General features: G+C 43.5%; 2 protein-coding genes across 5 annotated transcripts in view; one reads left to right on the top strand and one right to left on the bottom strand.

Annotated features, from left to right (window-relative positions):
• The first annotated feature begins 131 nt into the window (after positions 1-131).
• TOMM6 (translocase of outer mitochondrial membrane 6) lies at positions 132-10958 on the top strand. Of its 2 annotated transcripts, none has more exons than XM_077904056.1 (3): positions 132-333; positions 807-911; positions 9359-10958. In XM_077904056.1, exons 1-2 carry the CDS (start codon positions 206-208, stop codon positions 901-903), a joined length of 225 nt encoding a protein of 74 aa, XP_077760182.1. In that variant the 5' UTR covers positions 132-205; the 3' UTR covers positions 904-911; positions 9359-10958. The 2 variants fall into 2 exon arrangements, with proteins under 2 accessions (XP_077760182.1, XP_077760181.1); XM_077904055.1 differs by lacking the exon at positions 9359-10958 and adding an exon at positions 1140-1458 and having other exon boundaries at positions 139-333.
• USP49 (ubiquitin specific peptidase 49) overlaps positions 1456-12823 on the bottom strand; it is an 81788-nt gene continuing 70420 nt past the window's right edge. Inside the window, exons 5-8 of one of the 3 annotated variants that reach the window (XR_013383528.1) lie at positions 9669-9777; positions 8905-9110; positions 7598-7929; positions 1456-6489 (exon numbers count right to left, since the gene is read on the bottom strand). Coding sequence is in view for 1 of the 3 variants with exons in the window: in XM_077904035.1 (XP_077760161.1) it covers positions 7739-7929; positions 8905-9110; positions 9669-9777 (506 nt within the window). In the remaining 2 variants the exon portion in view is untranslated. Of the gene's footprint in view, positions 6490-6968; positions 7930-8904; positions 9111-9668; positions 9778-12823 lie in introns of those variants that run through there. The other 2 variants (XR_013383529.1, XM_077904035.1) reach the window with 2 other exon arrangements.

Raw genomic sequence — 12823 nt, 5'->3', positions numbered from 1 at the left:
GGGCAAGCCGCAGGCCTGGAGGGAGCTCCCCGCCTCGCGGAGCTCGTGGACGCGCAGCCCGGGACCTCTCGCCCTCCCCCGGGCCGCGGCGCCCCCTGCCGGCCCGTCGCCGGCGGAAGTGCGAGGCCGGAAGTGGCGTGCTCTGCGGGCGCCGGCGCCTACGCGGTGCGTCGGGAGACGCCTTGCGGATCGTGAGGGTGCCGCTATGGCTTCCAGCGGGGTCGGCGTGAGCGCTGCCGGCGCGCCAAATGAAGCACCCGAAATTCCAGACAACGTGGGAGATTGGCTCCGGGGCGTCTACCGTTTCGCCACCGACAGGAACGACTTCCGGAGGTAACCGAGGCCCCGGGAGCTTGTCCCTTTCCGGCCCTCCGAGCCCCCTGCGCCCTGCCTGGCGCCTCTGCGTTGCTCTGGCTGAGCTTTGGAGCGGTCCTTGGCTGGGAGAGTTCCCGTGCGGCAGAAGCGATCTTTTGAGTTACTGGGCTATGTCTAGAGAATTCTCACCCTGACCAGGGGGACCCGGGAAAAAGGCGCCAACACAAACAGGCCTTTCGGCCCTAGGCGAGTGTTTAATTGTCCTTTGCATTTGATTCTGCTCCGTGGATACAGAAACGGACTCCAAGTAACCATGTAGTTCTTGGGCAACCTACCATTGTAAAGCTCTACGTTCTTGCAATTCTAAAAGCGTTTATGCCTCCGAAGATTTTTCCAGGGCGGTGATGGCAAGTCTTTCCCCCCAGTATCCTTCCTTAACTAAAGACAAGTGAGTCAGGGACGACAGGGTTAATGAGATGTTCTTTTTCCAGGAACTTGATCCTCAATTTGGGACTTTTTGCTGCGGGAGTTTGGCTGGCTAGGAATTTGAGTGACATTGACCTAATGGCACCTCAGCCGGGGGTGTAGCCAAATAGGTAAGAACTTAACCTGAGCTCTGCGGGTCTGGGAGCTCTAGAGGTTGAGAGAAGCAATAATATTTGTCATCTATTCACAAAATACAGGAAGGAGATTTGATAGAAGTCCTTGGCTGTTCCTAGTTAAATGTGTTTACAGATGTTATGAGGAATTTTGAGTCTCTTACTAATTTTCCTCCAGTGCTTTTACATTTCTAATGCCACTGTTGTCCTGTTGTCTGATTGCAGACACATGGAACCCCCTGTGCTGTACTTGAACCTTCCAAAACTAGAGCCTCCAATTTATGACCGTCACAAGACTTAGCCATCTTGGAAGTTGAAGCTTCAATCAGACCACCTTCCCTTCCCAATTGCTTCGTCTCCTTGAGCCCACTCAGAACTCCATTCTCTGGTCAGCAGTCAGGTTTCAGCCAAAGTGTTGTCCTCTGTTCTGTAAAGTTCTGTACATAGTTCCTAAGTTTCTGCAGGAGGTGATCTTTGCTCTTGTCCTGAGGAATAACCTAATGATATTTTAAGAAATATTTGGAATAAAGACGTATACAAAGACCGTCATTTTATTCTTTTAATAAGAAACTTCAGCTTACAAAAACAAGGTGTAAAAAGTCAAGATTTACAAAAATCATAAAAACATGATTTTTATTTCACACTCAAGAGACATGAACGAGCCCCAAACATGAATTGTAACAGAGATGGTTTGCTTCATATTAAAAGGAAAAAAAAAAAAAAACCGTAGCCACTGTACACTGATGCCAACATAAGGTGAAACGTGATTTTTGAGGAATTTCCACTGTTGAGCAGAAGTAGGGGAAGAAGCCATTTGGTGTTGCATAGCATTTTACTGCACCAGGTGGGTTTTCCAGGCACCAGGGGGGCATTGTTGCTATAATCGAGTGGGATCTCTTGGGAGAAAGAGGGCAGTGATACGCAGGTGGAGGCAAGGTGAGTCAGCCTGGGCAGCGGGTACTAAGTGACACTGCTTGAGGAAGCTGTTTCCTTCACGAGGAAATAGATGTTCTCTGACCTGAAACTCACGGTAGTGCCACTGTCCCAAGAGTTGGGAGTTCTTTGGAAATGGAATATGTAAGGAACTGGCAGTGGAAAAGACTCATGTAGGCTCAGAAAGATGTGGAGAGAGACAGTTTTCCCCCTAGGCAATTTTGTTCTGGTTGTTTTATTCTAGGCATTTTTTATTTTTTAAAAGTTTATTTATTGAGTCTTTCTACACCCAACATGGGGCTCCAACTCATGACCCTGAGATCAAGAGTTGCATGCTCTGACAGCTAGCCAGGAGCCCATCTATTAGGTATTTTTTAAAATCCTGCTTTTCCACGTCAAGTTTCCTATGGAAGGGATATGGGATTAAAGGGTATGAACTGGAAAGGATGGAGGGGTCAGTATGAATGCACCACAGTGGCCTAACCGGCATAAATCTCGTTAAGAAATCTTGAGAATCAGATTGTGTATGTTTTACAAAGTCCTGTTCTCTTACAGTCGTCAGGTAGGCTCCATCTGTTGGGGAGGAGGTTGAGCATGTGTGAATTCAGGCCTGTGGATGGCTTGCTTACCAAGAAGCCAAGACCCTGAAAGATTCTACGCTAGGACCACAGACGACTTGACAGGTCTTAACACCCATCTTACTAGGTGTTAGGATGAGAAATGGTCACACGCATGAGAGCAAAGCTTGGGTTTGAACCCTCCCCCATGGTGACCAGAAAGGAAACTTAAGCCACAGCATAAATTCTAAGCCCCTTCAGATCTGCATCAGACCACTGCTAAGATAATACAAGCATCTCCTGTTCTTCATAGGCATGAAACAGATCCTTGGTCTGCGGCCTGATCTACTCATAACTGTGAAGAGTTCTATTTTACAAAGTTTTTAAAGATTGAAAATAAAAATCCAGCAAATTAAGACATGGCAGCTTCCAAAGCATAATTTGTATTTCACTCAAAATTTTACGTTTTAGCTTCAAGGAATAGAATTTACTGTTAGTGGGTTTATAAAGCCGTAATACTGGCAAGGTAAAGTTTCATTTAAACTGGCTTAATTCCTCAGTGTTAAGAATTTAGCAAGTAAAGCTATCAAATCTACAATTTTCCCAAATTCTGATGAACAGTTATGAATTCCATAAATTGAAATGCTGGCCTTCACCATTCCACACAACATTCTTCCCAAGCAAAGTCGGTTTCACATTTGTCATATGATTTTTAGCCCTGGCTGATTAACATAGCACTACAAAAATCTCAGATTACGTGGTTAGATTTTAAATGGAAACGTGCCAGCAGAAATAAGTATGGGAAGAGTCCACAAGAATGACCATTTGATCAATGCTGGAGTGGCTAGCTATAGTGTATTTAGAGCAATGTGTGGGTTGAAAGAATAAACACTGGTCAGTTGAAGCCCTAGACCAAGACAATGGTTAAATGTGAAAGATCTAAACTAAACTCACAGTCAGAAGGTGCTTTCAGCTTTAGTGCTGATTTTAAAAAGAATCTGAACCACCAGGGAGATGCATACTTACCCAGTAAAAAACTAAGTTACCATGGGAGATTTTGCTCCAAAAGTACAACCTCACCCAATTAATTAGGCCAGTAATTAGGCCGAAAGAACCAATTTTCAAATGTGCTTCAAGTGGTGAGCTTTTTAAACACCCTTTGGTGAAGTCTCACAAGCTCAATGGAAACCTTAAGATCAGAGTAAAAGGAACAGGCTATAAACAGCCCTGCAGGTGAGCAGACTGGGTCTTCTTCCCTTCCTCAGCCACTCAGCATCATCCCAGTCAGCACCTGCCAGGGGAAGAGGCTGGAGGGCTGGGGTAGGTTCTTTGAGCCTTCTCTTTTACATATTACACAGTGCATGGCTTGCCTTATAATCTAAAGGTTCACATATTGGGGATTGTGTTCTACACTGCTTCCTGAAATTTTGTGCAAAAGAACTTCAGAACTAAGGAAGGTAATCCTTCAGGAGGAACCATTTTTGTTCGACTTCTATCCTAAGTTGTCCAGCATTAGGAAAAAAAGGCCCTTTCTGAACATTTGTGCTCTCCCAACCAGCTGGAAAAACAACTCTTCCACTCATAATATATAACCCGACAAGGGTATAGTATATGTTTGGGAAGAAGTAGCACTCCCAGCCTACCCGAAAAGGCCCAAGTTAATGTTTGGAACGTAAAAGAGGTGCTGAGACAGAACGGGGTATACAGTCTGCCTTGAAAAGCAGCCATTTGATGAATAGTCACAAATCCAAAGATTTTGGACATTACACAGTAAAATTTCAGAACCTGCTGGTAAGAATAATTATCTTTCACACATGAGATGAAATGCTTTTTAAAAGTCTTATATCAAATGTCCTTTACACTGTACAGACCCATTTGTCACCCAAAATGACAAGGAGGCATCTTTTCCCTTAATCTTTTCAATCCCATGCAAACCATAACTGGGTACAAGGCACCAAATGTTATGAATTGTATAAAATTAGTTCACAAAGCTTTATCAATAAGTAAAACAAACTCCCATCTCCCCCTCCCTGCCTGCCCACCCACATCCCACCCCCACAACCCAAGCAAGTTTTCATTCTGTACTACTGTCAACCTCTCTCAGGCTTATGCCCCACTGCCAGCCAATTCACTTCATCAGTTCTTGCACTTGGATGGAGCTATAAGCATAGCCAGAGTAGGGAACTCATACAATCATTGACTCTAGAAGCCTTGCCATTAAAAACAAAAATAAACTCTGCTATTGAGTCCATAGGACACATTAACACTTCTACAGTTTCTAATTTTATTCATGACATTTTAAGAGACATCTGGAAATTCTTTTCAGTGTGGCACTGCCCCCCTCAGAGGGCCCGAGAAGGGGCTGGATCAAAACTGGCAAGAGCTCTGCCCACCATTTAATAAGAGCTTCAGTTCCTGGCTGTTAAGGGCATTCCTAATTTTTTTTTTTTTTTTTTTAAACTAGCATGGATGCTTATCTCAGAGGCAACCACAAGTATGAGGGTCAAACTAGACTGAGGTAAAAATCCTTTTTGAGGGCCAGGGTGCATTCATCTTGGCTGGCTACAGCAGAAAGTAAACACACCAGCCAACTACAAAGGGTTCCTGGAACGGGACACTAACTACTTGTCTGGGAGCAGCAGGCCCCATAAGGTTTAGTTAGGAGATCTTGGGTTTGATTTGGCAGCATCTAGTCAATGTCTACCTTGTTCTTATCTTCTTCTCTTTAGAATGTTTCAGTTTAAAGTAAGATGCAACTAAGAAATCCATCTACTTCCAATATGTAAATAAATTAAAGGCAAAGGGACACTTCCCTCACAACAGCCATTGGCTTATGCAGCAGGGAACTCTTTAATAAAAATCTCCATAAATACTAACTTCTCAACAGCGTCTAGTGCTGCTGCCTCTGGGTACCTGAGGTGTCTGTGACTGCAGGGGCACCTTCGAGAGTATGCAGCTCAGTGAGGACTCTGGTAGTGGTTTCTATTCCAACTTATTTTAAACAATTTTATTAGTTTGATACAGGGGTGCTCAGCTAAGTTAAGGGCTTATTTCACAAAGTCCTTAAATCTGCTTAATAATTCTTATAAATATTTGGTATAAAACTATCTTTAAAAATTAAATTTGAAGATCTTTTAATTTTTCATTAAATGTTCATTTTTCTTAAGTATTTCCCCCTGGACAGCCGGAGGGATGAAGTAGATGCTCTATTAGTTCTTTTCCATTTGTAAGTTCTCTTTTTCTAGAATAATAAATATAGCATTCAAAGACAGATGAGGCACAATTTGTATTTTCTTTTTTACTCTCCTTGGGTTTTGTTTTTTGTTTTTGTTGAGTTAATGAACTTTTCCATTGCTGCAAAAAGTCATCATCAATCCTGCCAACTTAAAAATGTGGATCTAGAGAGTACAGCTTTATATCAGAGCCTCTGGCAACATGGGCAGCTGTAACACTTTAAAACAGTGTCCAGGAGAGGGCGAGCCCAGGCCAAGCTTGTACAAAGAAGCCTGCAGTAGACCATATAAACCAAATAGCATAAAAAATGCCATACGCTATCGCTTCCAAATAAAAGCTAAGTATTACAGAAACCTCACAGTGTTGGAAAAAGCAAGTTTAATTTAAAATATAGTCACTCCCCCTTCTTTATCAGGGTGAGCCATTTTGTCTGAATTTCTTCCATGTCTCAGCGCTATCTGGCAGGTCCTATGGGAGAGTTCATCTCAAAAGAGGTCAACAGCACATGCTACAGATCTGATCTGGAAATGGGGCTCACCGAAACCCCTAAGCTACGACCCTCATTCTTACCCTCTCTTTTCCCAACATCCCACCCTCCCCCAAACTCCCTCCATATCTGCTTCCTTTGAGTGACAACAGTACTGCTACCTGAACTGAAACCTTAATATGAGACACTCAGCTTCATACTGATGGCTGAGGCAGGCTGCAGCAGCCCCTGCAGTGACAGTTCCGGTTGGCGTTTGCTGTTCCTGGTGAGTCTAACTGCAGGTGTGAGAAGGTAAATTCAGTGGTCTCTGATGGGGAGGAGGGTTTCCATCTGGGCAGTTTCATTCCACTTACAAACTTAACCTCTATAAAAAGAAAGATGTATTTTACTAGCACTTAAGTAAAGGACAGGGCACTCTTTTTTTTTCCCCCCCTCCAATGGGCTGAATGCAGGTGGGTAAAGAAACAGGGATTATCAAATTGGGGAGGAAACAGGCCAGGGACAGCAGCAATGAACTGTTTGGACGTCAGGGAGCAGATTCCTAAGCCCTAGGAAAGCAGAAGTTCCCAAACAAGAATGTTCTGGCCCTCCAGGTGCAAGAAAGAAGCTGCAGGCTAAGAAAAGCTGCACCCTGCACCAAGACAAGAACAGGTGATGGGCATTCAGATAAGACTGGGACTGCCAGGCATCCTTGCCTACCCTCAACTGAGTTCTGAGACAGCCTTGGACAACTGACCTAAAGACCAGTTTAAACCAAACCATGTGCTTGCCCTACACCTGAACCAGGGATATGCTACGGAACTGGGCAGCCAGAGATACCCTTAGGCTCAGCATGCAACAAAGAACAGGTCATCTGCCAGTTTATTGCTTCCCCATATGAACTGCTCCTTCTTCAGAATGAAGGGATGTTCATGCCAGTCTTAGATGATGTGGAATGATCAAATGATGGCACTAGCTAGCCAGGGAAGGTAGGAGACTTGAAAAACCTCCCATTTTGCATGGGGAAATTTGTTCTATGCATCTCATTCCGCTTTTCTACTGCTATCCCCTAAAAAAGGAAGTCTGCTAGTTTTCAACCCTTGAGGGTTACTTCCTTTGTGGGAACAAATCCTTATTATTCACCTCCTGCCTTGGAACCAATTCCATCCAGCAAGCTGCCAGCCCAGGCCCCTGCCCCCACCCCTTCACGTGCTGTGTCCAGGGCTGCTCACATCAGGAGGGTTCTTCTGGGGCTGCAAGGAGATCCTGATTAGTGGGGGGATCACATAATGGAAAGAAAACATGGCTGCTCTCCTGGCTGCATATGATCAATTTACCCCCTCTTTCCTCCACCCAGATCCTCTATATTCAGAAGCAACTGATGAAAGAATCTTCATAGAAGTTACTCCTTTTGATTTGTTTTATCAAAGGAGGGAATTCCCAATCCATTCAAAAGGAAGTGACTACAGATTTTAGGATAAGACATGAGTCACCTGGCTGGCACCTTCTGCTGTAGTCCCAGTGAGGCAAACTTAGTATTCTGTTCCTGCACTAAACCTTACTTCCTGTAAGAGGAAAGATGTATAAACACCAACAATTTAAAAGCAAGCCAGTCCTTGAAACATGCCTCCCATTCAGTGGAAGGGCCGTGGTCTGCCCTCATCGTTGTTGCTGGACTGCACCTGAGCTTGGAGTTGGGTTTCTGAAATTCTTGCATTGCCCTGAACTGTTCTTTGAGTGTAAAAAAGGATGTAGGCTTGAGTTTTGCACACTTCCTCGACACTGCATACATTCAGCTTTGAGTCATTGCAGTGGACCCAAAAACCTAGGAAAACCAAAGGAAAGAAAGAGAGAAAGTGACTACCCCACTTGTATTTCCAATTGGCAGGCAAAACCAGGAGATGAAGAAAGGGACAGAGGAGTTCTGTACAGAGCCAACCCCTGACTGGTGGTGCTGGTGGTGGGGTAAACAAACCAATAGATTTCCCTGTGACGGCTGGCTTCAACTCCACCCAAGCCCACCAAAATACTGCTTACAGTATCGACTGGCTGTAATTTCTGTCCTCATTTTATCCAGGCTTTTTCATTGCTTACTAGGGCCCTCTACAAAGGCAGCCTGAAGACGGGCTAAGAGATGGGAAGAGGAGGAGCACAGGTGAAATGTACATGGGGAGGAGTGATGAAGGGAAATTTAGAAGGAATAAAAAGTTATTCCACCCAGCTACCTTGAGGGGTAAGGGGTTCGTTATGAGAAACACAGCCGAAGCCCACCCTCCTCAGTGCAGTAGATGGGAGGCTCTGGTCTGGGATGCCCAGGACTGAAAGCTCCTTGGAAGGGGCCCTTGTATCCCCACACCTCCCACAGTAAGGGAGGGAGGTGGTAAGGACATAGAAAGTACTCGGGAAATGGCTTCAGCTCTATCGTGAGCTGGGGCTAGTGAGATTCATACAGTATCTCCATGAGATTATAAGAGTCATAGCATTTCTGCATAACTACGACGGAAATGGAGGTCTGTAGAAGTATTAAGAATCATGAGAAGCCTCAAACATTAACTGAGCATTATGTGCTAGGAACCGTGCTAAGTACTTTTACATGTGTCAGTTCCTGTCAATTCTTAGAACAATCTTATGTTGTCACTTGGTGTTATATCCAAAAATTGAATCCAACTTTCATAATTCTTTCCACTAGATTTTAATGTATGTAATATCCCCCTATAGATGACATAAAAGGAAAGTGATGGAATGTGGACAAACCAACCCTTTTCCGTGTCCCCCACCCCACAGAGTAAAGCGCACGCACCTCCCTCTGTGTTGTAGCAATAGGCTGTGTAGTGTCCTGAGCCAAACCCTTTCCCGTGATGCATGACCACTGCGGAGAGATCATAGGCAAAGGTCTCTTTGTCAAGAGAGGAGAGCATGTCCCTGCAGCAGTAAGGTTCCATGGTTAATACCTGGTCAAAGACGACATGGACCCCAATCTTCTCTCGATGATTACGGCCAGACCACCTAAAACAGGGATAGAAGTTTCTTATAGTAAAAAATGGCATATGCTATCCTAGGTAAAGGAAGGTAAAACAGGGAACCAAGAAAACGTAACCTTTCAGATTTGGCTTCTGCATCAATAAAACAGTGATCAGTGTCCACATGTATTTCCTGTGAACGTTCCGTGACGTACTTTGAAACTAGAAGTCCCTAAAACAAGCAGTTCAGGCGATAATCTTTTTGTAGTTTACTGCCTGCTCTTCTCTTCACAGACTATGTCATTCTCGGTTCTGAAGATGACTTTACATAAGCCCAGGTGAGGCTAGAGAATCTTCAAGCAACAGACACCCAGCGCGAGCTACCTGATGAAACAGGGCCATGAGAGCTGAAGCCCTGTCCTGGGCCCCCACGTTAACATGCCTTCCTGGGCGGGAAGCATGTCATCTCCATGGAACATGCAAGGTCTCTAGGGAACAGGCTTCCCTTTCCAACACCAAAGGAGACATCTGCCCTCACCAAAGCCTTTGAAGCAGCTATATCCCCAAGCTCACAACCACCTGGGAGGCCCCAGAGCAAGCTCACCTGAATCTTTTAAGGTGCAGCCGGAGGACCTGAGGTAGTCTGTAGATCATTAACTGCTTTCTAGCTTCACTCAGAACAAGGGGTTTGGGATTGGATTTTCGTCGTTTGCCTATATGGTTTGGGAAGGTATAAGACATAGATCGTGAGGAGTCTTGTTCTTTCCTAGCTATGGTGAGACGACTTGCCACCCAATATGCCCTCTCCTTATTTCTCAGTACTGGGACCTCAGTTTCATCTGGAGCAGTGCTGTGACCCTGTCAGACTCTATTTCTCAGCGGACCCCCCCCCCCCAACCCCCCGTGCCTTCCTGGTGCGGCTACAGCTCTTTTGCCAGAGAGGAAAGAGATGATTGTGTGGGGGCACTCTTACGATGACTGCAACTGCTCTTCTTCGACCATGAGGTAACCTTGAGGATAGAAGCCTTGAACTAGTCAAGTTGAAAAATGGAAAGAGCCTGGATCCCCCAATGGCCGTGCAGATACTGTGCTAACCCCTGAATGTCCTTCAGACTTCTTTTATAAAACAGAAAAAAAACAAGAAACAAAAAACAAAACAAAAAACAAAAAAAAAACCCTGTATCTTATTTTAGGTCATTATTATTTGAGTTAAACGAAAAACCAAACCTAATCCTGATATATCCATTTCTAAATTTTTGCATCAGTAGCCTCCAAAACTGGTATGGGTTTAGGGTGGTATATTCCTGATATCATGGATTTATTAATGGAATATACTGAAGGGTCACTGCAACAGCATGCATACAGCATAGATGCACATTAGGGTTCTATGCCTATATATATGGGTTTATCACTTAAATTATGACACACCAGAATATAACTTTAAACATTTTTGTTTTCATCAGGTAGGCCTAATTCAATCTCCTGCTCACAGCTAGTTGTATGCTGTTCAAACTCTCAACCTCCGTTTCTTCTGTAAAATGGGGAATAAATCATATATTTCAGGCTTAGGAAAAAAGTAAGGTGGCACAGGATTACCAAAGGACAGGATATGTAAACAGATTTTTTTTCAGCATGAATTGTTTGTGGCATATACAAATATTTAGAAAAGAAACTGGCTTTATAGTTTTATGCTGTACCTAATTTTTGGATAAAAGCAGACTGCTGGACATGGAGGACCAGGTGGACAAAGGCTGGCCAAATTCATCCAGTCCAAAGAAGAACCAGTGCTCAGACTCTAATTTTGTTTCTAAAAATACCAAATTGTGAGAGGAAAGCATTTCTAAATTACATCAAATAAACAATGGAAATAAAGTTCTCTTAATTTCCATCAGAAGCCTTCTCTATACCCATTTACTAATGACTGCTCGATTATTAAATTAATTAGATTGGTGAATGGATGGGAATATAAAATTAGTGGTCCACTGTGATAATCATTGTCTTTGAGATATCATGGTCTCAGTGTCTGAAGAGCCTGCCATCTAAGTCCTGTCTATACCACTCATGAAAGGCAGCAAATCACAACCAGAGGATGCTTCACGGGGCTTCCTGTGACAATAGGATATGGAGCTGCTGGTTCTTATAATGGACTGCAGCAGAATGGGTGTGTCACAGAACCTTTTACTAGGCCTGGTGGTCATGATATGTGGGGGCATGAACAGAAAGAGAATTCAAAAGGAGTCCTGGCCTTATTTTACGTTCTAATTCACCAGCACATTTTTCAAAATTATTGCAGCACTGCCTAGGAACCCTGGCAGTGACTGCCACTCTCAGTAGAGGGAGTATGTGAGCTACCATGAAAACAATATAGAATCCGGCTTTTGTTTCCCTAAAATGAAATTCACAAAGAAAAAGAAATTACTGACTCTGTCTCCATTTGATTAAGGTGGCCACAAAGAGAGGGAGAAGACTGATAGTTTCAAAACTTCATAAGCAACAATAATGCATCCCATACCTTCACCACAGCTTTCCTTCCCTGCTATTATCTGAACTTGCCTAGAGAAATCCTGATCAACTGGCACACCTGGCAACCAGAAAAACAATCCTTTCTTGCAAAAATAAATAAAAGTATTTCCTCCCTAATCTACCTTGTCTAAGAACGATGGACTTAAAGCTGTTAACATCCTCCTTTTTTTTTTTTTTAAAGATCATCAGGATTTTTTTTGTTTGTTTAAATTTTTATTTATTTATGATAGTCACAGAGAGAGAGAGAGAGAGAGAGACAGAGACACAGGCAGAGGGAGAAGCAGGCTCCATGCACCGGGAGCCCGACGTGGGATTTGATCCCGGGTCTCCAGGATCGCGCCCTGGGCCAAAGGCAGGCGCCAAACCGCTGCACCACCCAGGGATCCCTGTTAACATCCTTCTGTTCCTCACAAGTAAAAAGCTTTATGAATCACTACCTTAAAAAAAAAAAAAAAAAAAAAACTGCTGTAATAAGATAATATGAGTCACTACCTTTATATCTCAATAAGGAACAGGACAGGTGACTCTATAGTTACCCAAGTACAGCATTTCAACTTTTGTTTAAAAATGGCAGAATGATATCAAGCATGACTTTTGATTTTTTTTTTGTCCTGAGGCTCACTAGTTGAAAAGACCATAGACAAATATTTTAATAAGGGTCATCATAAGATTGTGGCTCTCAAAACTTAAAGTACAAACTATTTTATGGATGCAAACTGATTTCAAGATATCTACACAATCCATTAATCTTAGTTCCAAATCCTGATACGTCAAAAACCCAAACAGGAGCTTCAAGTATTTGCTGTGCTGGGTTAGCAAAAGCACTGAATGTTAGAGTGGCAAGACAGAAGGAGCTCTGAATAAGGTGCCTCTGTACCACATGGGGAGAGTTCCATTTTAAAATGAGAGCCATGACAGAGAAATACTTTCTTATGAACTTCCCCATGTGCATGACATGTGAAGACATGTGAAGAAACAAATGCATAAAGTAACCATGAAGCTGATGCACCTTATGACTTGCCTTCATGGTCTCGTACCAATCTATAGCATCGATTCTGACAGACTTGAAATCTACAAATTCAGTACAAGGCACAGGCTTCTGATACCGTAACCCTCAAAGAGTCTATGACACCTGACTTTAGATGAAATCAGGACTGTCAGATCCATGTTCATGAATTTAAATAGGACGCTTGTAGCACCATGTGGCTCAGTACTCATATTCTTAGAGCCCCTATT

Source organism: Canis aureus, chromosome 7, assembly GCF_053574225.1.
Source record: "Canis aureus isolate CA01 chromosome 7, VMU_Caureus_v.1.0, whole genome shotgun sequence".
Classification (NCBI taxonomy): Eukaryota; Metazoa; Chordata; class Mammalia; order Carnivora; family Canidae; genus Canis; species Canis aureus.
This window is presented reverse-complemented; position numbering and strand designations above follow the sequence as displayed.

What these genes read in the sequence shown, in the direction of transcription:
- TOMM6 (XM_077904056.1), top strand. Translation starts at nt 206, where the DNA reads ATGGCTTCCAGCGGGGTCGGCGTGAGCGCTGCCGGCGCGCCAAATGAA. An exon ending in GACAGGAACGACTTCCGGAG is followed by an intron (nt 334 to 806) that starts GTAACCGAGGCC and finishes TTCTTTTTCCAG; the next exon opens with GAACTTGATCCTCAATTTGG.